Raw genomic sequence first — 26,294 nt, forward strand, 5'->3', positions numbered from 1 at the left:
TAACGGATTATGTTTCTCTTTTTACCCTTGTTAAGTGTTTCTTGTATAGAATATAGTCAATTTTTGTACTGGAAACTTGCATTCTCCCAGTAAGGTAATACATTGTACTACGTTGCAAGCCCCTGGAGCAAATTTTTGATTAGTGCTTTTGTGAACAAGAAACAATTGACAAGTGGCTCTATCCCATCTCCCCCCTTTCCCCGTCGCGATATAACCTTCGTGGTTGAAAACGACGTCACGTTAAACACCAAATAAAGAAAGAAATGTCATCAGAAGTGTTATTAAGTTGAATTACCTGTGTGACAAGAGAAATTTGGCAGTTTAGATTTAATTAAACTTTAATAGTTGTGCTGGGGCAGGGAGATAATTATCAGTCGGTAGCGGACGTGCTTGCTTAGAATGAAACCAGTTTGTCTCTATCAGTCACTCAGTGTGGGTTGGAAGCCTGTCAGGTTCAGCTAAGGATTTATTTCCAGAGTTATCTTAGACTCTCCTTGTTGTCCAAACACCCCTGTGTGCGTGCATGCACTTGTTAAGCATTCTGAGTTCACGGTAAGTCTTCTCTCAAGGCTTGGAAAACACTCAAACGTGCATCAAAAAAATTAAGAAGAAATGGATAGTGTGAGAGAAAAAATTAGAAGAATGGGATGTGTGAGGACAAAAGAAGAAGAAAGGAATCATATATGAGAAAAAAGAAAAGAAATGTATAGTGTAAAGAAAAGAAAAGAAGAGGTAGATAGTGTGGCACAGGCAGCTCACTCAAGGGAAAAAGCCACCTGAATTTCCACGAGGGTACATAACTCACAGGACGATATTACTTCACCTTACCTACTTTACCTTACCTACCTTATCTTACCATACCTTGCCTTACCCTACCTCCTACACATCCATCAGAGACATAGGGGTTACATGCTGAGTCTCTGTGAATATTAAAAATAATGGTCCAAGTTTGCGGATCATGAAAAATGCGAGCTTTTTCATGACCGCGAACTGAGACCATTATTTTCAATATTCACTGAGACGAGGTATGTAACCTCTTTATTCCTCCTTTCTTCAGTTATTCAAAGAAAAAAAGGAGTTTTTGTGCTAAAGTTTGATCAAATCCTAATCACTCAACCAGTCTACCTTCGCAGGCGAGTGAGTAATGCGCGATTGTATAGTTTCGTGAAAATCATTCAATTCTGTTAACACTTCATGTCAGTAAACCTCTTTTTGGACTAACATCAAGTTGCGGTAAAGGCAGATATTGTGTGTTCTGTTCAAGTTTTGGTATCGGTAAAGAAATTTTGTTTCGTTGAATTCAGTAGCAGACGAACTTTTGCACCAGTGTTCCAACGCTAAATACTTATGAAGTTTGGTTTTCTGGGGCAAAATAGTGTATGAAACCGCTTTATGTTCTTTAAATTGATGGTATGCGTGCATTTGGTTGCGTGTGATCTGTTTATAAAAAGAAATATTGTTGAAAACTGACCGTCGGATTGCAGTTTTTTGTTGATGCAGCCGAAATATGAAAGGGGAACTACTCGTGTCGCTAGACAAAGTATGAGAGTTACTTGCCTTGGGAATTTGCTAGCGCTGAACGTTTGTGCACGGCAGATCTGGATTCAGAAAACAACCAAACTCATGGATTTTATATTGAGATTCATGTGTTTAAGCCTGTAGTTGCTAGTTTAAATTCGGTATGTTTGTATTGTTTGCTCCAGAAATGTATATTTCGTACATTAGAGTGTTTCGGAACTTTTGAGTCACAAAAAGTATACCCATAATGTGTACCTTCTCTACCCATGAGCTATCGAGGATTCAGGCCCGTTGGGTAAGTGATTTTGGTTGTTGGGTTAGTTACCAAAAAATAACTAGCCCTACAAGTTTACAGAGAGAAAGAAGCAGAAGGGGGAATACATTCTTTTCTCAGCATGGAATATTTTTGTTACCAAAAGAAACTCAGGTAGAAGAGGCTATTCAGTATTACTGCATGTATAACTCTGACATTATAAGTATATAAAACAAACTAAACTACTTTTCGTCTTTTTCTTTGACTTATGTTCACAGCACTGTCAGACTTAAGTGGTCAGCCAGACAAAGACAAGCTGTTTACAAGGATTGCGGAGAAGTACAAGGAATGCATGAAGGATATGGCAGGCAGAGCACCGGGTGAGAATTTTGTTTTTACATTTTAGTCGCTGACATTTCTTTGAAAAGACAAAGACGTGCACGTACCTTAGATGAGAAGTGGAGCACCTTCCGCCAAAGATGGAGTACCGAATCGTGTACAGGTTTTGCTTATTGGCTTGCTTGGAGATAAAAGTGTATGTTCACTTTTTGGAGGGCTAAAATCCTTGCACAAAAACACAACTTTGTACAACTGTGCTCAGTTTGTGAAATTTTAACATGGTAGTGCGGGATAAAGTTTTGGTTGACTGCATGGAGTTCAAAATTTGTATCCAAAGGGATGTGAGCAAACAAATATAGCGATAGTGAGAGTGTAGTCATTTGAACGATCTACCGACCTTTACGCTATGCCAATCTTGAGCGACATGTCATTTTTGTTAGAAATGTAATAGTAATAGGTGACTCCCCCAGCTCTCTGCCAGATTAAAACAACATCATTTCAAATTTTCATATGTCAGTGACTGATGACGGACATCTAGTATACATTGTAACGTTGTGTTCACATGTGTATGCATGAGTGAAACCTTGCAGGTTCTGCATCGTTGTACCTTCTGTCTGCACTTCATGCACAGAATTGATTTCACTACAGGGGCGTGCAGTTCGATGTCTGTGATGCAGCTGAAACCTGGTGTGAAGGGGGGCTTTCGCATCCCATTCAACCCTAGGTGTGTACTTGCACTGACTCTTCACACATTTTTTTTCAATAACAATTTAGCTTTTTGCTTCTGCATGATGGCTGTGGAGCTTCCCATTCAACCCTGGGTGTGTCCTTGCACTGGTACATCACAACGTTAACCATGACAGTTCAGCTTTCTGGTCCAGCATGCTGTAGAGGGTCTGTTGCATGATGGGTGTGGAACAGTTGGAATCTGGCCTAAAGCCTGTCCTTAATTGGGCCTAAATTCAACTTTGCAAAGACTTTGTGAAGTTTTATTATCGAAAACTCAGTGCTAAAGCTTGGTGCGGTCAGCTTCGCGAAGTATACTTTGCGTAGTCGACTTGGCCCAGTTAAGGACAGGCTTTAAGGGGGTTCGGGTTGCTCCTGCATGTAATAATTTTGTGTCTGCTCCTGCATGCTGCAGGGGCCTGTTGCATGATGGCTACCGAGCAGTTGAAACCTGACGTGGAGGAGGGTTTTTACATCCCGTTCAACCCTAGGTCTGTACATGGACTACTAATTTTCTCCTTTTTTTTTACCTACTTGTTTGTACAGGTGCTTCATGTAAGGCCGCTGCTCATCAGCTCAAACCACTGAGGAAGCAAGGTTATCGCATACCGTTCAATGCCAGGTACAGTGGAATCCGCTTATTGTGAACTTGAGGGGTATGAAGAGGAATCCAAACTAGAAAATAGACAGCCACCCCACATAATGACATCCTCCCCTCCCTGGGTTTAAGACTATTCAGCTTGTAAAACCCTGCTTTTTCAGATGATATGTAATGTTTATAAAATGTTGTGATTTGACCTCCATTTTAAGACTCCCTCCTTTGAAAGACCGCATTTTCGTTGATTTGTGGCTGTTTTAAATTGGGGTATTACAGCATGGACACCATGAGCAGGCTATCAGAATGAGTGGAAACATTTTGTAAGAGCACAAAAGGGTGGGGTAATAAATAACCGCTGGTCAATGATTGGCTCAGCAGCTGTGTAACCATTTCTTGCTGTGTTGACATTCACTTGCTTTTCTTTTTCTTGGTCATTCATGTACTGACATGACTTGCACAACTGCATGCAAGAAGGTTATGGTTAGCTGTAGACTTCTGTGAACTTACTGCCTCACGCTGATTTGTCTATAGCGAGATCGCTTCAGCCTTTCTGCAACCTTTTCATTTCTGTAAGGGTAGCTCTGCACAATGAATTGAGGGGGAAGGGGTTATTTCAGACCATAACCAAGTTCACAATTAACGGACTCCACTGTATGCGTGATAATGATATGTGGTTTATTGCAAAATTAATTCACTCTTTCTTGCTGATTGTACCAGGCACATGTGCACATAGCACAGCCATTTCTTTTCAAAGAGACGAATTCTGGAAGTAAGTCTGTTTGTGTTTTTATGGGTTGTGAAAGAGTTGTATTCCTTGAAGAAAGGCAAGCTGAGCTCAACAGGAAGAACCAGTGAAGACACGCTGTTGGCACCACAGGGAATGATAAGCTCCAATTTGAATTTTTTGAGAGAGAAAACGCTGTTTATGTCTGCTTAATATGTGCTGTCATCTTTTGAAAACATGCAGATTGGACCTCAATATTAAATGTGACACCAACAGTGTGTCTCCCCTAGTTACTCCCAAAGAGGTATGCATGTAGCTGAGGTAATTCCTCTTTTTTGACGGAGTATGTGACTCTTCCACGTCCCATTAAAATCCAGACACACTTTTTTTTCAACATGAACTATTCAGCACCAAAGGTCCCAGCTGCAGAAAGCATCCTTAGGTCATAACAAAGTATGTCATTTGTAACCAGAGGAACACATGCTGACTAATAGATTCAAGAATCTGAATGGGCGGGGATGTAGCTCAGTCGGTAGCGCGCTGGATTTGTATCCAGTTGGCCGCTGTCAGCGTGAGTTCGTCCCCACATTCAGCGAGAGATTTATTTCTCAGAGTCAACTTTGTGTGCAGACTCTCCTCGGTGTCCGAACACCCCCGTGTGTACACGCAAGCACAAGACCAAGTGCGCACGAAAAAGATCCTGTAATCCATGTCAGAGTTCGGTGGGTTATAGAAACACGAAAATACCCAGCATGCTTCCTCCGAAAGCGGCGTATGGCTGCCTAAATGGCGGGGTAAAAACGGTCATACATGTAAAAGCCGTGGGAGTTTCAGCCCAAGAACGAACAAACAAACAAAAAGAATCTGAATGCTGTCTTTCTTCTTTTTCTTCTTCTTCTTCTTCTGCATTTGTGGGCTTCAACTCCCACATGCAATTTTTTCCATGAGTGGTCTAAGCTTTCGCATATTGGTACAGTATATCTCTGTACAGATTTTTGTTAATGAATTGTTCACTGTTATTTTGGTGCACAGGGGTTCGTTTTGGGAATTGTTGCAGTGTGTGTTTGGTGTTGAAATATATTTTTACCCTTTCTTATGAATACTGTACATGTAGTTTTATGTTAACACAGAGGTGGTGGCTGTGGAGCAGCTATGAGATCCAGTTGCATCGGACTTCGTTACCCAAGGTAGTATTTAATGTTCTTGCTCCCATCCGCTTAATTTAAAAGAAATCTGAATTGAAATCAATTAAGGGAGCGTACTGTTGTAAAGCTCTACAGAAAAGACAGAAAACAGAGGGTGTGTTTGTGCCTTTTTATTTTCAGTAGTTTTCAATTTTTGTTGTGTTACTCGTACTTAAAGTAAAATAAAAATGAATTAAGCCTTTGTTGTAAAGCTCTTTTGAAAAGATTGAACTCTTCGCATTACTTGTACTTGATTCACTGGGTAAAGGGGATTATTTTGTGTATCCAACAGACCAAGTGATTTGAAAGATCTGGTAGCTGTGAGTGTTGAGTCTGGTCGCATGACCCACAATCACCCAACAGGCTACCTGGGTTCCTTGGCCTCCGCTCTCTTCACCTCTTTAGCAATTCAAGGTAACAAAGTGGCTTGAAAGGCACAGTCCTTCCCATGAAAAATTTGGCTCACTGTCTCAGGCTTTCACATGGGATAAGACCATCCCTCCACTTGGGATATACCAACAAATAATAGCCCAGGTGCTTTGTGGACAGAGTGAAAAGTTTTCGATGAAACTATGTCACAAATATATAATTGCCACAATTAATTGTCTGTTAAATTAATTTATGTAAACATTCACATTGCACAGAAAGCACCCATGCTGCTGCTTTTTGGTTTGTGTCCAATTGGAGGATTTTAAAGCTTTAGGTGGCTTCTCAGAAAGGGAGAACGCCACGGTACGCTTTATTTTTTCATTTCATCCCCGTTTCCATCCCTGCACATTGATTTCTAAAACCTTTTAAATGATGCTCACTTTATCACATTTATTTACATGTATATAACTCATGGGATGGCTTTTATATTTACAGGAAGACCACTGAAGGAATGGGGTCGATGTTTGCTTGAGACACTTCCGCTGGCACTGTCTTATGTCACTGAAACGGGACATTGTGTGGATGAAAACAGAAAAGCATGGTAAGAAATCCTCAACATTTCAAAAAAAATTTATTTCTTTTTACATTTAAATCATGTTTTAACATAGACTGGTGTGCGTGTGTGTGTGTGTGTGTGTGTGTGTAGATCGATTCCGAGGAAACTACTGAACCGATCTCCATGAAACTTTACATAAAACTCTTCCAGATATCCCCGGACTGTTTTTTCTTTCGTCATATCCGGCTTTTTGTAAAAGTTGAGGCGACACTGTCACACCCTCATTTTTCAATGAAATTTAATAATATTTTGGTCAAGCAATCTTCGACGAAGCCCAGACTATGGGATTGCATTTCAGCTTGGAAGCTTAAAAATTAATTAATTAATTTGGTCATTAAAAATCTGAAAATTCGAATTAAAAATAAAATGTTAGTAATCCATCCCAAATTGACTTTATCTTATTCCTTGTCATTTCCTGATTCCAAAAACATATAGATATGCTATATTTGGATTAAAAACAAGCTCAGAAAATTAAAAATATGAACATTCTAATTAAAATCAAAGGTTACCAGAAATCGAGATAAAAATTATTTCTTTTTATTCTTTATCATTTTCTGATTCCAAAAACATATAGATATGTTATGATTGGATTAAAAACAAGCTCAGAAAATTAAAAAAATCATAATAAAAAAAATCGTGCTTTCCTATTAAGTGCTTTACTCTGCTGCGCTATTCTGGTACGCTACTGCACTACACTGGCTTGTCACTTTCTGCACGCTTTTGTCGTGAAAATGGTATGAGTTTTCTCGGCTCAAGGCCTCAGGGAAATTCAGTGCGTTAATTTCTTTCTGTGAGTTCGACGGGTTGACTAAATTTAGTAATTTTGCATAACGCGACTTGTTTTTTCTTGATTTGCTTGTCAGCCAATGATGTTGATGTTGTTAAATTTTTGCAGAACTTTGCCGGTGCTTAAAAGATAAGAGCGTTAATGTTTCATTTATCTTTTTCCATTAGAGGTCAGTGCAATAAGGTGTTAATTTTTTGGGTGTTTCTGGATTTACGTTATATGTCTTTAGATCGGTTTTAATAGTACGCTTTAAAGGTTGCAGACGCTGACAAGCTCAGTTGTGAAATGTATTATTAATAACCTACATTTTCAAGGAAATTAGTTGAATTTTCTCTTCTTGCAAAGCCAGAGACTACTAATGGACTGGATTATGTGACCTCACATGTTAGATCTAGTCTTTTGCTCAGTTACACTGGGTGATGATGATGATGATGATGATCATTCTTGTTTGTGATTGCAGTGGCTCTTCATGGATGATTTGTATCTATTTTAGCATATATTTTGTTCATGTGTATGTTTGTTCACCTTGCCAAGTGATTTTATAAAAATTACTTCGTTGTCTGACTCAAGTTGTTTATTGGCAGGGCGTACTTCACCAAAGCCTGGACAGATTACCTGACCTTGCGTAACATTCTGGATGGCGATTCAGACCCCGTGTTTCCTGAAGCCTGGGGTTTTTCAGAGCGTGACAAATTCTACAAGAGTGTGAGCTACAGTGGCTGGGGAGGCTCCAGCGGCCATGACGCTCCAATGATTGCGTAAGTTTTAGCTTGTGTGATCAGCTGCTTGTTGCTGAGCCCTTTTGGCTGCAGAAATTGTATAATTTTTTGTTTTTTACGGAAGCCCTTTTGAAACTGCACTATTTATTGAACAATTAGGTTTTGTTGTACTTTTCCTTTTCTTTTAAACAAAATTAAAGTTTCACTTGTAAATTGGATTAAATTTAGGATTTTTGATCTTTTAGTTACTTTTTCTTACGCGTTAATTGTGTTCTCTAATATATATACTGTTCAAAAAAAGAAACGCATAGCTTGTAATATTTGGTTAATTTAGTTATATGGCTACAAGGATATCCACCAAACTGCAGAAAATGTTTATCTGGTCGTCGACCTTTCGTCCATTGCCACAAGTGAGCTCTGCACGTGACGCATGCGTTATCAGTGGCTACAATGTCAAAATTGCTCATTTGGCATGACCACTCGTCATGCTTCAGTGTAATCTCGTGAAACTCGGGGAATATTGAGCTCTCACCATGTCTTCCAAAACCCATAAAAGCGGATTGTTCGCCACAAAGAAATCAGACGACAATTCAGCGACGAAAGATGGCCCGATTGAGCAAAGAAGACCGCCAAATTGCATTGGGTCGTTTACAAGCAGGCCAAAGTCAAAGTGCAATCGCCAGGCACTTCCACGTGTCCCAGAGCACCATCAGTAGACTGTGGGTCAGGTTTCAAGCCACTGGCTCCGTTGCTGACTCCGTTGCTGACTTGCCACGAGCGGGAAGACCAAGGGCGACAACTGCTGCTCACGACCGCTTCATACGGCTCCGCCACCTCCGGAATCGTTTCCTGTCGGCCTCATCTTCTGTCCAGGCTCTCCCCGGGCCACACCGATTATCGGACCAGACCGTGCGGAACCGCCTGCATGAAGCTGGTTTGAGAGCTCGCAGACCTCACAGAGGAGCTGTCCTCACCCGCCGCCATCGCCAGAACCGAGTGCAGTGGGGCAACCAGCACCTTCGCTGGACCGTCCAGAATCACTGGAGACACGTGTGGTTCAGCGACGAGTCCTACTTCCTGCTCCAGCGACATGATGGTCGGAGGAGGGTCTACCGGTGAGTAAACGAACGTTACGCGCCCAACTGTGTGGATGAGGCACCCGTTCATGGTGGTGGAGGCGTCATGGTGTGGGGGGCGATCAATACCGCTGGAAGGAGCACCCTGGTGCACGTCCAAGGGCGCATAACTGCCCAGCGATACGTGGAGGAAATTCTGCGCCCACACGCCCTTCCTCTTCTGGCTGACCAGGATGCCATATTCCAGCAGGACAACGCTCGCCCGCACACAGCACGACTCACCACCCAGTTCCTCACCGACCACCATGTCCAGGTGCTTCCCTGGCCATCCATGTCGCCAGACATGAACCCGATAGAACACCTCTGGGATGAATTGGACAGACGTGTGCGCAGGCGAGAAGAAGCGCCGGCAAATCACCGCTATCTATTGCAGGCACTTCAGGAGGAGTGGGACACCATCCCACAGCAAGATATCCGGCATCTGATCCAGTCCATGCCCAGAAGGTGCCGGGCAGTTGTTGCTGCTCAAGGCAGTCACACCCCCTACTGACTTGACAGCCTCGGCACCCAATCGTATTGATTGACTGATTGATTTGAAGATGCAAATGAACTGTGTGTGCATTCAACTGTGTCCATACCAAATTTCAAACAAATAATCTAAATATTGGATTTTCTGTTAATTTTTTCGAAAAATAAAACAAATTTGGCAAGTAGCAACTATGCGTTTCTTTTTTTGAACAGTATATAAAGAAGCTGCAGATGTCTAATTGGTTTGATTAGGTGCAAAGTGATCTTAAATTCAGCTCATGAGTATATGAATTAATTATTAAATTTCTGTGTCACAGTAAATTCATCAAACCAGTAAATTTGTAAATTTACTGAAATTTTCAGTAAATTTGTAAATTTCCTGGGTGTCAAACTCAGTAAATTTGTAAATTTCCTGAATTTTTCAGTAAATTGGTAAATTTACGGAGTGAATTTACAAATTGACTGGTTTGATGAATTTACTGTAACATATATATGTAATGCTTTGAACATAACCCAGTTCTTCATTGCTTCATTTATTGCTTTTGCAGAAATATGTTAACTTTTGTTGAGAATGCACCTGAAATGTAAGTGATACAATGTAATGTGTCAGAGATAAGAGACATTGCAGTCAAGTTGTTCTTTTCTGCTTCTTTTTAGGTATGATGCATTGCTTGGTGCCAACTGGGACTGGGAAGAACTTTCCCAAAGGTATGTCACATAATGTGAAATAGTGTAGGCATTCTCAACTCAACTCAACTCAACTCAAATTTATTAATCCATATGGAAATTATGTTGTAACAATACTCATTTCCAATCAAAAGAATGCATACTAAACACAGTCTCACTAACGCAAACAGTCATCCGTCAAGTCAAGTCTGCCAACTCACAACTCACTCACACAACAACAGCAACAGCAATACAATTTAACAAAAACCATAATTCCAATAACAAAAAGACGTCCAAGAGTCCACCTCCACATCCACGCACACACAAGGTTTACAAAGCACCACATGTCGACTAGAACACCGCACATTTGGGCTACGGTAATACAGTTACTAAAAATACATACTTTACAGATAACCCAGCAACAGAGTACAGTAATAATTATGACAGAGAAACATGATAGAGGCCTCTAACATGTGATTGGTTGAAAGCATGGATAGCTCTGGGAACAAAAGAATTGCGGAAACGTGACGTTCTAGCAACCATAGCCCTCAGTCTACCACTCCTGTCAATGCGTCGAGAGTCAAATTCAGGTTTCAGTGGGTGTGTCTCGTCAGCCAAAATTGAGGTCAGTCGGTCAGTCAGTCGTCTCTGGCAAACTGATTCAATGGTCTCTTGTTTCCTGCCTACAACAGATCCAGCCTTCTTGACTAGCTTTTCTAGCCTGTCACTATCCTGTTTACTAAGGTTACCCCCCCAGCACACACATGCATATGTCAACACGCTACCAACAGTGGACAGATAGAACATTTGCAGGATGTCATTACGAACAGAGAACGATCTAAGCTTCCTTAGACAGTACATGCGCGTGTGCGCTTTCTTCAAGATTTGGTCAGTGTTGGCATGCCAAGACAGCTTGTTGTCGATCACTACACCTAGGTAGCGATAGCTTTCAACCTGCTCGACTTCAACACCAGCTATCACGATAGGCTTGTGTGCTACCTTTTTTCTTCTAGTGTCAAAAATCATTTCTTTAGTTTTTCCTGTGTTCAAGTCCAGGTAATTCTCGTCGCACCAGTCCACAAAGCTGCTAACTTCTTGTCTGTAGTGTGTGTCATTGTCGTCAGTAATCTGTCCTGTAAGTCCAGTATCGTCAGCAAATTTGTCGATGAAGCACGACCCGTGAGAACTCCTGCAGTCAGCAGTATACAGGGAGAACAGAAAAGGTGACAATACTGTTCCCTGCGGAGCTCCTGTGTTGGTATTCAGTACACTAGATAGCGCGGTCTGCGGAGCACCGGTGTTTGTGTTCGGGCCATTAGATGGTACTGTACCAGCCCTAACAAACTGGGGTCGGTTGGTCAGATAGTCTGTGACCCACAATACAGTTGGAACGCTAATTTTCATCTTCAGTAGCTTTTCAGCAAGAAGGTGAGGCTGTATCGTATTGAACGCGCTAGAAAAGTCAAAAAACATCAGTCTAACACATGCTCCAGGTTTATCCAGATGAGAATAGATACTGTGCAACACATGTAAAACGGCATCCTCAACACTTCTACCCTTTCTATATGCAAACTGCCACGGATCCATAAACTCCGCGGTAAGCACCTGAAGCTTCACTAATACTAGTCGCTCAAGAACCTTCATGACAGCAGAAGTCAATGCTACAGGTCGCAGGTCGTTCATCACTTTGACCGGGGTTTTCTTTGGAACTGGGACGATGCAAGATGTTTTCCAAAGGGATGGGATTTTTGACTGTGACAGAGACATGTTGAAAATCACAGTGAGAATTGAGCAAAGCTGCTCAGCACAAAATTGTAGGACATTCAAGATAACAATGTTGTCTATGTTTATATCTATGTGTTTGTATGCTTCTGTTTGTTCATGGTTGCTGTGTTTCACAGAGTTTAAACAGGATACCCTGTGCCTTTTTGGGGGGATGATTATAAATTTATAGAGCTGAACTTTCTGTGCAAAATCAAAATTAGTGTATAAATAAAAAGTCAGTTTTTGATTTCATGTTATATTATCAGAATGATAATACAATGATGATGAAAAGTTTCCAGTACAGTAGAACCCCTCACAACGACCCCCCTCTCTAAGGACTACCCCGCCACAACGACCCTTTTTTTTTTAACCGATGTGTTTCCTTATATAGTTGTCACCAGTGTAGCGACCACCCCGCTCTAACGTCTAAGGACCGACCTAACAGCTTGTGTAACGACTTTGTCAGACAAAGCCAAGACTCAGTCAGCGTAACGCATCACTGACAAACCGGTTATAACCAGTTATAACCGTCTTGCGTAAGCAAAGGCACTATTTAATATCATATTCTTACTCCGAATCACATTAGCATTGAGTCACCTGAGATGCTTATCACTGAAAAACGCTTACCCGGCTAAAGAATTTAAAGGGAAGCAACCCCATCACCAAAACGAAAGTGAAAGTAGCTTTGGTAATGGGCCAGTACACCGGGAGTTACCTCCCATACGGGTGTATGCCACGTCACTTCCTCTAGGAACACGTGCCTATTATCATACGTCTTTTTCACCTCGGAGAGGACGGTTCACTTTTTGACGCTCTGTGGCTGACCTTGTGTGTTTGAGTGACACCCGCCGGCCACGTTACCCAGCTTGTCTGCTCGCCTTGCCTACAGTTTGGTGAGCTCGTTCCCGTTTGTTGTTGGTTGTTTGCGCTGTTTCGTTACTGTACGTTGTCCGTTTTTTACGGACTTGTGTGTCAGTGACTTGCGTGTTTCGCCATTTTGTTGTGTGAGTTAGTTAGCTAACTCGTGTGACTTTGCTAGTAGCTCTGCGTGCCCTCTTTCTGTTTGGGCAAGTGTAGCTTTAGTATTTTGTTGACGCGTAAGCGTGTGTGTTTACTGTGTTTTCAGTCGTTTTGACTTACGTTTCAGTAAATCTTTTTACTTTGCCACGTGTTGTTGACGTTTGTGTCAGTGTCTTGCGTGTCGCCATTTTGTTGTGTGAGTTAGTTTTCTAGCTCGTGTGACTTTGTTTGTAGCTCTCCGTGCCTCTGCTTGTGGGGCAAGTTTAGCTATAGTATTTTGTTAACGCATTAGTGCGTGTGTTTACTGAATTTTCCAGTCGTTTAGACTTATGTTTCAGTAAATTTTTTCGCGTTGCCACGTGTTGTTGTCAACATGTCTGATTCAGACAAGCGCCGTGGCAAGTCGGACCCCAAGGGGAAAATTAAGGCTAAGTCTTCCTCTTCCAAAGCAACGTTACTTGTTACAGACCAAGAGCGTAACACTTTGTTGGCTGTACCAATTTCGGCGCCTAGCGCTGTTACTACTTCTGCTTCTTTTGCGGCGCCTAGCGCTACTGTTACTTCTGCACCTGTCTCTACATCGGAGACTTCGTCTTCTTTGTTAGCACCTGGACAAGGTGCGTTGGTTTCCTCTCTGTTAAAGTCACTGGTTCCAGAAATCCGCAGCTTGGTGCAGGCAGAATTTCAGCGTTCCGTCGCCAGCAGTTCGGCGTTTCCGGCATCTGGCAGTGACGTCCGGGCATTGGCTTCCGTGTCTTTGTCCTCCACTTCCGGCTTGGAGCAGCGTCCTCCCTCTTCAGCGTCGGTTGGTAAGCAGAGCTGGTCCGATAGCCCTCGTGAGGCGCCTGGACGTTCTCCTTCGGGGGACAGCTCTTTCGCATCGGGTCACGACCGATACCTTGCTGATCTTTCATTTCCGGCGATAACCTACGAGGCCCCGGACTTGTTCGAACAGCGGCGGCAGTCGGTTTCGACTGCCGCATTTCCGGCACTTGCCGGAAGTGATGATCCGTCCGCTCCGGCACGCTACGGCGGTCGCGGCAGGATGGAGTATTCACTGACTTCCGGTCCTTCCGGATCGCGAAGTCAACCAGTGCAGTCTTCACTTCCGCATTTTGCGGTTCCGTTGACTACACTTCCGGTTTCGGCCGGAAACGCTTCTTCCTCTTCTGGTGGTTCCTTCCGGATACCAGATAGTGGATTACAGCGTGCGCCTTCCGGCTTTCAAGCGCCTAGGCTTGAGCAGGCATCACTCCACTCAGTCGGGGGAGTGACGTCAGCTCATCCAGCTCCGGTTTTTGCGGATGGTCGTCCTGCTTACCCTTTACCTTCACAGGGTTTTGGGCGGCAGGATGACGTTAGTGCTCAGGCTTTTCCGGTTTCCGGTTTGCCAGGGCATGCTTCTGCTTCCGGAACTGGTGACTTCGGTCATGGTTCCACGTGTGACTATTCTGATGCTCCATCAGTGGTCAGCGAGGAGTCGCGGGGCGTGTTTCCGTCGAAGCTCAAGTCTGTTCTTGACGTCGCGGCGGAAGTAACGTCTCGTTATTTTCCTGAAGGGGTGGTGGCTGCGGACTCTTCCGCATCATTCGTTCCTTCTGCCATGGCGGACTTCCGGCCGGCACAGGAGGATGTTTCTTCCTTCCGGTTCGCCGAGTCTCCGTCAGTGGCTTACCAACTTTCGCATTCACTGGTTCGTCCAGCACATGCGGGGAGTGGTATTCGGCCAGTGCCTGTTCCGTTACTGCTTCCTTTTGGTCCAGTTCCGGAATCAGCTCAGCAGTGGGTGGCTTCAGCTGCCCAAGCCTCTTCCTTCGTGCCTACGGCCAATAGGAAGCTTGGCATGCCCAATCAGAGCCAGAATTGGCTGGCGTCTTTTGCACTCCCTAGGGCTACCCTTCCGGTTTCCCGGGAATTGCTGCCTCTTCTGACTAAACCGATCAAGCGTGATTCGGTTTTGCCGGTTTCCGAGGCTTCCCTCCTCTCTGCTGAGGAGGTTGGACGTCGGCAGATCGAACTGTCCTCCATTGCGGAGACTCTCGTTCGGGCTCTGTCTCGGGCATTGACCGATTCGCTAGTTCCTTTCACTCTCAGTGAAGAACAGAATGCGGACGATGTCTCTGCGCTTTTGACCGCATTGGCCAAGGTCAATGAGGAACAATTGCGTTTTTCCTCCCTGCAGTACACCCAAGCGGTACTCTGCAGGAGGGATCTCTTCCTCTCGCAGCCCAATTCACGGAGCTGGCTACTAGGGAGACCTTGAGAGTCTCCCCGGTCTCAGAGGAGTCTCTCTTCTGTCCGCTGGCACTGGATGCCAGACAGAAGGAGATTCAGTCAAACAAGGACAGTCAGTTCCTTGACTACACTCTGAAGGGGGTGAAACAGTCTCAGCCTTCTAAACAGAAGCAGGCTCAGACATCGTCTAACCCCAAGCCAGCTCAGAAGCGGCAGGCTTCGCCGGCCGCTCGTGGTGGGAAGAAGAGGACGGCATCGGGGAGGGGGCGTGGCGGCTCTGGAAGTAAGCCACACCCCCAATGAAGCGCTCCCGATCTCACCTCCCTCCCGCCCTCCACCTTGGTGATGGCGGGAGGCCCCTCCCGGGCACTTTCTCGTTGGATGTCGGTAGTAGACAGCCAATGGATTGTGGGAGTGGTGAGTTCGGGCTTCCGTCTACTCTGGCGGGAGGAAAAGGCGCCTCTTACCCGAGTGCCTCCGCGGTTCAAGCCCCCCTTCTCGCAGGAAGCACGTTCCGTCTTGCAGTCGGAAATTGCCTCCCTGGAGCAGAAGGGCGCGGTGGAGAGAGTTCGGGTCCACAGCTCCCTGGGATTTTACGGGCGTCTGGTCGCTGTTCCCAAAGCATCAGGAGGATGGCGTCCCGTGTTGGATTTATCTCTCCTCAATACTTTCTTGAGGGAGATAAAATTCAAGATGGAGACGCCAGCCTCTGTCCGAGACTCTCTCCGCCCAGGAGACTGGGTGACCTCGATCGATCTCACGGACGCATACTTTCACATTCTTATGCATCCGACCGACCAGAAATGGCTTCATTTCCGGTGGGGAGATCAGATCTACCAGTTTCGCGCACTCCCTTTCGGGCTGTCTCTCGCACTGTGGATTTTTACCATGGTGGTGAGACAGGTCTGTGCACTGGTGAGGTCCCAGGGTATCCGTCTGCGGGCTTATCTGGACGACTGGCTCATCATGAACCAGTCCCAGAGCGGCTGTTCGCAGGATACCCTGACGGTTCTTCGAGAATCCAACTGGTTGGGGTTCTCGATCAACCGGGTAAAGTCGGAGCTGACCCCGTCACAGACATTCACTTATCTGGGGATGTCTTTCGACACGGTCGCTTGGACTGTCCAGCCTTCTCAGAGAAGGGTGGACAAGCTCCAAGCTCAGATTCGCTCCACTTTACCTCTCCTGATGGCTTCCATCCGCTCGCTCGCCTCCATCTTGGGGCAGATGGAGTCTATGGCTCTTCTGGTTTCACTGGGCCGGGTCCACAAATGTCCGCTTCAGTTCGCGCTGAAGCCGTTTGTGGACTCTCCTCTGGTGGACTGGGACGCCCTCATCCCTTTGCAGGGATGGTTCCAGTCTGCGACCCTTCCGTGGTTGCACACGGAGTGGGTCTGCAGAGGTGTTCCGATCGTCGTGCCCCTCCCCGACCTGGACCTCTTTACAGATGCGTCCAGGGAGGGTTGGGGGGCACATACAGATCTTCAGACTCCTCCCTTTCCGTTACTCAGCCGAGTAATCCGGAAAGCGGAGATGGAGGAGCCGGCCCTTCTTCTTCTGGTCGCTCCTCTGTGGCCGTCGCAGGTCTGGTTTCCAGATCTTCTTCGGCTTGCCCAAGGGCCCCCCATTCCTCTCGCACTCGTGCGAGGGGAACTAGTGCAGCCCCGAACAGGCATTCCACACGAGGAGCCCAGTCTTCTGAAGCTTCACGTGTGGAAGTTGTTCGGGACTCGCTGAAGCGCTCTGGGGCGTCGTCTTTGACTCTGGACTTGGTGGCTCGCTCGCATAGAGCGTCCACCTCTTCAGTTTATGCTTCCCACTGGAAGGCATGGACTGCCTGGTGTTCAGCTAGAGGGGTGAGTTCGGTGGCTCCGCGCTCTATTCAGGTCGCTAACCACCTCTCTTTCATGTCTTCACAGGGCGCCTCAGTCTCCTCGTTGAGGGTCCGGCGCTCCGCTATCTCGGCGACTCTTCAGCAGATTGGTCGTTCTGTTCGAGTCGGGGGCGTTATAGCTGCAGTCATTAAAGGGGCTGCTCTTAAGGAAGCTAAAGCTCGTTTGCCCGCTCCCAAGTGGGACTTGTTTTTAATCCTGGAATTCCTTCGTTCTGCGGATTTTGAGCCTTTAAGCGAGGCCAGTCTGTTCAATGTCACTCGCAAAGCGCTGTTTCTCCTTTTGTTGGCTACGGCCCGACGGGGTAGCGAGGTCCACGCCCTGTCGGGTCAGCCTGGAGATATCTCCTTTGAGCCGGACGGTTCCGCATCTTTGCGTTTCCGGCCTGATTTCCTGGCCAAGAATCAGTCTCCGGGGCAGGCCTCTCCGCTGGTTAGAGTTAAGGCTCTGACCAGCGCGTTGGCCCCGGGTGACCCCGATTCGGTCAATTGCCCTGTGAGGGCACTTCGTCTGTACTTAGCCCGGACTCAGCCGATTCGGTCTAGTTCTCAGAAGTTGTTGTTTATCTCTCTCCTTACTAGGCGCGAGAAAGATTTGTCGAAGGTAACGTTGGCCCGGTGGGTGTCCTCGCTCATCAAGCAGGCTTATGAGTGGAGGCGCACAAAGAGGGGGGGGGTTATGCCCTCCTTGCCACTTGACTCGGCCCGAGCCCATGAGACGAGGGCGTGGGCATCCTCTCTGGCAGTTCTGCGCTCCAGACGTCTAGAGGAGGTGCTGACAACTGCGTATTGGCGTTCCGAAGATGTTTTCATAAACTTTTATCTTCGGGACGTCACAGCTCTTCGACAGGATGGCTCCAGAGGCCTTCCAGCGCTCATAGCAGCAGGCCAGTTCCTGTCCAGAACTTGATGGTGAGTTTTGATTCATTTCTAGCCCACCGCCTTGTTGATGTTATCTGCTAATGTGATTCGGAGTAAGAATATGATATTAAATGGAAAATTTCCTAAATAAATTATCATTTAATTAATATACTTACCCGAATCACATACTGTATTCCCTCCCACCTGCCCCGCTTATGGTTTTAAGATTTTTTAAAGCCGTATGATAATAGGCACGTGTTCCTAGAGGAAGTGACGTGGCATACACCCGTATGGGAGGTAACTCCCGGTGTACTGGCCCATTACCAAAGCTACTTTCACTTTCGTTTTGGTGATGGGGTTGCTTCCCTTTAAATTCTTTAGCCGGGTAAGCGTTTTTCAGTGATAAGCATCTCAGGTGACTCAATGCTAATGTGATTCGGGTAAGTATATTAATTAAATGATAATTTATTTAGGAAATTTTCCAATTAACCGCTGAGAGGTGTGATGGTTGGGTGGGCTGAGTAAACATCACAAACCAATCATCGAGAAAACAAACTCACGTGACCAACACACACCGTTCAATTCAGTCAGAATAGACAGTCTTTGGACAGAAGAGCAGTGGAGATCGACATGGCGTCTACAAAGAAAAGAAAATATTTAACTCTCGAGAATCGAGTGAATGTTGTGAACAGACACAAAAAGGGAGAAACTGCCATCGCGATTGTAAAAAGTCTTGATGTTGGAAAATCGCAAATTCAAAGAATTATCCAACTCCAAGAAAACATTCTGAAAAAGGTGGGGAAGTGGTGACAAGGCAGTGAACGCACTCACCATGCACTGACATCATACAAAAGCAGCCACACAAACACAGCACAGAGGCAGAGGCAGGTGTGCAGATGCTTTGTGAGAATAAGCGTTGAAAACCAGTTTGAATAAAAAACCAGCAGATAGAGCCGCATGTCATAATCATTCTTCTTGTCTGGCTTTATTGACTGCATGCCGATCTTGTGGCAGTGACTTTTCACTCTTCAGTCGGACTGTACACAAACCGCTCTCACTCTCCCTCACTGACTACCCAAAGCGCTGACAACTGATGTTTGGAAGAGTACACCTCTCTATTTCTCTCCAATGCTCTTCCTGCTGACTTCAGTGACACCGGACACCCCACTGAGTTTAGCCAGCTACCCCCCCCCCCCCCCCTCTCTCTCTCTCTCTCCCCCAGCCATGTACTGTTTGGTGCTGTGGCCAGAGAGGTGTCACCGGCTAATTGAGGCCAGCTGCACTGTTCACTCAGAGCAAAACTAGTTGACTGTGTCTAACTTTTGACAAAGCAACACAACTGAAGGGTTCACAGATTAGGTAACCAACTCACTGGTCAAGGCTGCAGGGAAACAAGAGTATCTTTTCAATGAAAGAGGTTACACACAGATACGCGATGCTGAGAACGGTGGCCGATTTTTCACTCTCTTTCTCGGAGGGCCTTCATCATTGCAGGGACTGCTGTAAAGAAATGCTTGCTCAGAAACTAACTCTTTTTGCATTGAAACATGCACCAGAACTGGTGGACACCATCGACAATGTCAAACATGAAATCGAAGCAGTTTGCTTGAGGAAACGGTCGTCAGCAACTCAAACTTCTCTGTTTTCTTTTTTTAAGAAAATCTGAGGTGACTTTCTTTGTGGCCCCGCCCCCTCCCTCTGTAAGGACCCCCCTCCATAAGGACCGATTTTTGTCAACATTTTCAAGGTCGCTAGAGAGGGGTTCTACTGTACAGCTACACAGACCATTACTGGTTACTGAGAACATCACTCTATTTGTTACTGAAAAGAAAAGAAAATGCAGACTGCTTAGGTTTCTGAATAATAGTTTTGCATTCATAATTTGTAGCTATATGTTTCAGGCATTGCGCCTATACTAGCCATTTCTTCGTCACATCCTCTCATAAGTCAAAATGTCATTCAGGGGCATGTTCCATGGAGGTGACAGTGACAGTACAGGCATCATTGCTGCTTGCTGTTATGGTGCCGTGCAGGGTTTCAAAGGAGTTCCTGAAGCCAATCATAAGGTGAGCGTCACCTGTTAGCCTCCCCTATAACCTGAACACACACATGCAAGCATTCCTGTATGCACACATGCACGCTCGCATGCACACGCACACACACACATGCACACACACACACACACACATGCACACACACACACACACACACACACACACACACACACACACACACACACTAATGAAAACAGTCTTGTGTTTACTGGTTATATGAGAATGTAATAAGGATGTTCATAGATCATCAATGGTGCTTATCAGCAACAGTTTATTTTTCGCTGACTTGTATTTTTATTTATTTTTATATCAGTATAAATGAATACTGTGTGATACTGGTCAAAACAGCTTGCGCAGTACTGAACTCATTCTTTTTTCAAAACACTTCTAATTTCAGTCTTGGTAGACTAATTCTGGACTTGTTCATTCCCTTAGAAAACACGTCTGATTTCAGTAAAGGAGGACTAATTCTCTTTTAAAACTTTTCCGATTTCAGTACATTGAATATCGTGATCGCCTTGTTCAAGTAGCCAACAGAATGCTGTTACTCGCTGAAGCAGATGAGCCGGCAAATTCAGGAAATGCTACCACAGGGTCTTCAGGTGAGATTGGTGCCACAGGAGAGTCTGCTACAGGAGGATCTGCTGCAGGAAGCCAAGAGTCAACCTCAACGACTGACAGGGACAGCAGTCAGTCTCAGAGTCAGGATTCTGTGGCTCCTGCAGAGTCTAGTTAGCCTTGAAGTGAAAGCATCACAAACAGCAGGAAAGATGCAGGCGCTTACCTAAAAGTATTGCGGATGTGGGATTTTGATGTTGCTGACGGACATTTTTGTTTGATTGATACGCACCATCTGCCGTGATGAACATTTTTCAAGCTCCCTCCACCATCATAGTTTAGATATGTGCCTGTGACAAAAACGTTAAGTTTACTGAAATATTTGATCATGTAAAAAAATTCAAGATAAAACTGGACATGAAAATTGTCTTGAATTCTTTTTTCAACATCTTCTGCAAACACACAACATACCATGATTTAGCTGATAACTAAAAAAGCACAAATAGCTTTTTGGCGACATTTGTGTCACACATTCTGCAAGGACACGAACCTGGATGAGGATGTGCCCTCTGCAGAAAATACACATCAAGTTACAATCTTTTGTGTTTTTTCCTTCCACTTGACGAACACTTTTAAATAAGTGTTCAGAACATCAGCAAGAAAACAGGTAGAAAAATATATAAACTGGTTATGTCATCTGTGAATGTACTGGTTGGTCCGGTGTCAGAATAATGTGACTGGGTGAGACATGAAGCCTGTGCTGCGACTTCTGTCTTGTGTGTGACGCACGTTATATGTCAAAGCAGCACCGCCCTGATATGGCCCTTCGTGGTCGGCTGGGCGTTAAGCAAACAAACAAAACAAAAAATCTGTGAATGTCAGGAAAGCATATAAAATACTTGTACCGTACTTTCCGGGTGACAAGGCGCTTCGTTATCTAAGACGCACCCCCTTCTTTTTAAAAAAAATTGTAATCCAGTCACCCATTGGACGCAGGGGGCCGATAGGGCGCACCAAAATTGAAAAAGTATACCGGTAGTGGAAGAATGAAAATAAGCCGGCGAGATCAAAGCCAGGTCCATTGTTTATAGTTTTTGCCATGAGAGGTGGTTCCTGTCATATCTGAGAGAGGAAACACTTCCTGCTTCGGGGTCAGTGACCGGTCAGTGACCGAGTTTAACAGAGTCGAACTCTGTGTGTGCGGCGAGATCAAAGACATTGTGATAGCTGGGTGGCCTTGTTTATAGACACGACCTTCTTCCCAGGGGTCAATGACCCAGTTTTTGCCATGAGAGGTGGTTCCCCTGTCATATCTGAGAGAGGAAATACTTCCTGCACCGGGTCAGTGACCGGTCAGTGACCGAGTTTAACAGAGTGGAAATAATTATGTGTGCTCTGTGTGTGCGGCCAGATCAAAGGCAGGTATTGTGATAGCTGGGTGGCTTGAGAGCTCGAGGAAACTTGGCCAGGGCAGTACCTAGTAGCTGAAACATGCATTATCACAAGTTGTTTGACTGGTACTCAGGCGGTCTCTTTGATTTTTTTCGTATTTCATACACGGATTAGACGCTTCGTTATACAAGACGCAGGGGTCGAACTCGGGGTCGAACTCGAGGAAAAAAGTCGCGCCTTATGACCCGGAAAGTACGGTATGTATTTCCTCTTTGGCACATTGCAGCGACTCGATGTGTCTGGTCAAAATTGATTTTTATTGGTGATAATTATCAATTGATTTTTCTGTTTTGATAACCTTTTTGATGATTTTTTAATTTTTATCTCAGGTACAGTTCGTTGATTAAACTGTTTCTTCTGTTAATTTTTAACCTCTTCCTTCACAAGTATCCCCTTTACCTGTGATTCTGGATATTTCATTGTATGTTTGAACAATTCAGGCAATTGTGCAACACCAAGTAACAATCACTCTGTCTTTGTATAATTGTTGTTTCAAATATGTATGTGTATTTCACCCATATTATTTGAAAACGTCACTTCTGTGTTATGTATCTGTTGAGTCAACAGATTAAAGTGCCGCGTCCCCCTTTTCGTTTAGCTCTCAATGTCAGCCTCTGCAACGCAGTGGGCTATGTATATATATCCGAAGGGACAGTAACCGCAGCAAACTCTCCTTTTACAGAAAATCTAAAAAGGATGATTGCCACAAGCTCATAATTATGTTCCTCATTCTTTTCTTTTTTTTTTGAGGATAAAGGTCGCATGTTCATTTCAATGCTTGTCATTCTCTCAAGGGTCAGGAGACTGGTTACCCCCCACGGGTTAGGGGGAAGAATTTACCTGATGCTCCCCAGCATGTCGTAAGAGGCGACTAACGGATTCTGTTTCTCCTTTTACCCTTGTTAAGTGTTTTTTGTATAGAATATAGTCAATGTTTGTAAAGATTTTAGTCAAGCAGTATGTAAGAAATGTTAAGTCCTTTGTACTGGAAACTTGCATTCTCCCAGTAAGGTAATATATTGTACTACGTTGCAAGCCCCTGGAGCAATGTTTTGATTAGTGCTTTTGTGAACAAGAAACAATTAACAAGTGGCTCTATCCCATCTCCCCCCTTTCCCCGTCGCGATATAACCTTCGTGGTTGAAAACGACGTTAAACACCAAATAAAGAAAGAATGTGTATTTCTGGGCCCCTTGTGGGCAGTGCATTGTACATTCAGTATTGCATGAATATTTTTTAGAATGATAGCTCGAGAGGTTCTTGAAGGATTCGCCTTAAATTGGCAATATCTACGACAAAGTCGTGTGCTAAATTCCAGACGCATCGCTTGATAATCTTTGGAGTTGTATTTAAAAGAAAGCCCGCTTGACCACTTTAACGCTTTGTGCCGCCAGCACTTTCGACTGAAGCGGAGAGCTATGCTCCGGGGTGGCGTAGTGGTAGAGCATTTGCCTCTCACACTGGTGGTACATATTTTGGGGTGCGTTACAGCCTTTATGTATGGGTGTGTGTGTTATTTATTTTGTATTTCTGTATATATATATATTTTCTAATGTATTTATTCATTTGTTTATTTATTTATTTGTTTATTATATTTGTATCTCGTTATCTATTTATTTACGTTTTTATTATTTTTTGACCTGTCAAGCGCCAAGAGCTGTTGTTGGGATTTGCGCTGTAAATAAAAGTTATGACACAAGTACCAATTCAGGAACAGGTAATTAAAGGCTATGTTGTTCTCAGGCCTCTTTCTTCGGTCATTGTCGCATTTTTTTGGTGTTGATCTGACGCATTGTTCTGACCCCTGACCGTCACATATGTTTGACATGTGGGAAGTATTCTGACAGAACAATGTTTCTGTAGCCAAGATATTTCGACCTTTACATATTTTCAATCGAGATCCTACATCCTATTGTTCTTTGATCCTGGGAACAACACTGTAAATGAAGGCAGTGAAAAATGAGAAAGCACTCATTGTCATGACCACAACAGACTATGTCAGTAGCATTCATAGACAGGTGAGACTCTAGTGTTGTATATGTTTGGCAGTTTTGATATTCATATTTTGTTCGATGATTTTTATTTGAATAGATGCAAGAGAGGTGTGATTGGATCTTTATGATGTTTTACAATGTTCATTGTTGTCTTTTTAGCATTTCAGTTCAGGGGTAAACTTTCACTGTTAAATGCTGTTGCAATTGGACCTTCCTTTTGTATGGCCTGAACTTCATTGAGACAATTAAAAGGCTGTGATATACTGTGATTTTTCTTCTTTTTGAAATGAATCACGGTTTGGAACAAGTGATTAATTTGTAAATGCCAAGGCTAAGCCGGGCTGATATATCCTTTAATGTAGTTACTTGTGCATTAAAAACTATAAGCAAACAAAATTGGAGTGTTTGGTATTTTCTGTAATCTGCAGTTCCTCTCTTATTTAAGGACAGTTTTGAAGAAAATGTGTGAAAGACAAAATGTTGTGCGAACGCTGGTGCTGAAAGCAGTTTTTACAATCCAATGCATGAGAACATCCTTGCAAAACAAGTTTTTGGCCTGAAGATTGACCCAAAGTGACGCTGCAGGGGTCTTTGTCGACCAAAAGAGGGATTCCCTGTAGGTGGAGTTCCTGTAGGCGTTTGGCCTGTATACAGGGAATCCCCCCAGGTGGAGTTCCTGTAGAGAAGTACGATACCACTCAATCTCGTGACTGCCAAAAACCGCACAAATTCATAACACCAAAAGTCTGCCTTTCTTTCTCTTTAGAATTACTTTATTGATATCATAAAGTTCCTGAAGATAATCTCTTGGAAACTGCAGATTAACTTGCCCCTGTTTGTTTTTCCCCGTTAATATTTTACCTCTGCGTGTGTGTGTAGTAGTACATGTAGTGTGTGTGTAAGTGACAGTGTTGTACCTGAGAGCACAATTCTCGACTTAAAGACATCCAACACCGATTAAACAACCGTTAAAAATCGCCAATATTTTGCCTGATGTATGTTTAAAGTCTGACAAAACAAATGTGTTAAAATCAGAGAAATCGATCGTTGCGTTTTTAAGATACAGCCTCATGAATATGTTGACATTTCACGTTTTTTTGTAAATCAGGGTAGGCTATTGGAAATGGGATCTAACTGATTAATTAAAATCACAAATACTTGTTTTTGTATGTGGCGTAAATACCGACTTTGTGCACATAAAAATGATGGGTTTTGTTACAAATAAGTGTTTCCATTCTTTCTGAAATGGCTAATATTCCTTATAATTTACATGACGTTTTACGTGCTAAAATTAGACCACCTGCTTACTTCAACTGAATATATCTGCTAATAGAACCGTTAAATTTTCATAAAAGTTTGACATAATGCACACCTGGGTCTACACAATTAGATACACACAAATAAAAAAAATCGATCGTTAAATTTTTGCATAAGTTTACAAAACATAACCCTAACCCCATTTATAATTTTAGTACAAAAGAAGGTTGACATTATGACACTCGTTGCGTATGGAAAATACACTTGAATCTAATGATTTTGTTGTTGTTACATATTCGTTGTGTGTTACATCAAATCGATATTGTTAGGCATCTGTCCGTGTTTCCATCCGTCCGTCCGTCACACTTTTGATCGCTAATAGCTCCTGCGTTTGTGGGCCCATTATCGTGAAATTTGGAATGACATATACCATTGTTATGGTATATATGTGGTTAACATTTCTACCCAATGGCTACGCGAGTACCGAGGTTGCACACGGTTTAGCGCTCACACGTCATTTCCTTTGCCTATACCTCCAGCGTTTCTTGACCGATTCACCACAAATTTTGTGTCGATGTGGATATGCTGATGCTTAAACCTGGCGCAACACTTCAAAAACATTGCTTAATAATCGTTGGAGTTGTAACTGAAACAAAGCATGGGCGACCGCTCAATCGCTGAGCGCAGCTAGAGGTGTTCGACCCAAGCGTACGGATAGGCATAGAAATTAGACCGCTTACCTCTCACGCTAGCATAAGGCGTTTGGCTGCCAGTCGGGGCGACATTATTATTAATATTATATTATTATTATTATTATCATTATTACCATTATTATCATTGTTGTTGTTTTTGTTGTTGTACTTGCTGTTGTTGTTGTTCTTGTTGCCTGTGTAATTGTAATGTGCTTGTATTATTTTGTTTTTTTTATACATGTATGAGAAATGATTGCGTGTTGGTTTTTATGTTGTTTTCATTTATATGTTTTATATCTATAAAAACACCGCCCTGATATGGCCCTTCGTGGTCGGCTGGGCGTTAAGCAAACAAATAAACAAACAAATCTATAAAAACGCTATTAAAGTGAAAGAAACAGGCGCATGAGAGG

The 26,294-nt window shown here is 43.9% G+C and overlaps 1 protein-coding gene across 5 annotated transcripts in view; it reads left to right on the top strand.

The window, feature by feature from the left end:
• The window catches only part of LOC138959368 (ADP-ribosylhydrolase ARH1-like), a 39,017-nt gene extending 14,689 nt beyond the window's left edge, over window positions 1-24,328 (top strand). For 3 of the 5 annotated variants that reach the window (XM_070330796.1, XM_070330800.1, XM_070330799.1), the window contains exons 4-12: window positions 2,050-2,151; window positions 3,252-3,327; window positions 5,289-5,345; window positions 5,635-5,756; window positions 6,207-6,312; window positions 7,699-7,872; window positions 10,095-10,145; window positions 19,838-19,940; window positions 20,425-24,328. In XM_070330796.1, coding sequence (XP_070186897.1) covers window positions 2,050-2,151; window positions 3,252-3,327; window positions 5,289-5,345; window positions 5,635-5,756; window positions 6,207-6,312; window positions 7,699-7,872; window positions 10,095-10,145; window positions 19,838-19,940; window positions 20,425-20,664 — 1,031 coding nt within the window. In that variant the 3' untranslated portion in view covers window positions 20,665-24,328. Of the gene's footprint in view, window positions 1-2,049; window positions 2,152-2,758; window positions 2,835-3,251; window positions 3,328-3,382; window positions 3,459-5,288; window positions 5,346-5,634; window positions 5,757-6,206; window positions 6,313-7,698; window positions 7,873-10,094; window positions 10,146-19,837; window positions 19,941-20,424 lie in introns of all 5 variants that reach the window. The other 2 variants (XM_070330797.1, XM_070330798.1) reach the window with 2 other exon arrangements.
• Window positions 24,329-26,294: the final 1,966 nt, after the last annotated feature.

The sequence above is a fragment of the Littorina saxatilis genome, linkage group LG2 (assembly GCF_037325665.1).
Source record: "Littorina saxatilis isolate snail1 linkage group LG2, US_GU_Lsax_2.0, whole genome shotgun sequence".
Classification (NCBI taxonomy): domain Eukaryota; kingdom Metazoa; phylum Mollusca; class Gastropoda; order Littorinimorpha; family Littorinidae; genus Littorina; species Littorina saxatilis.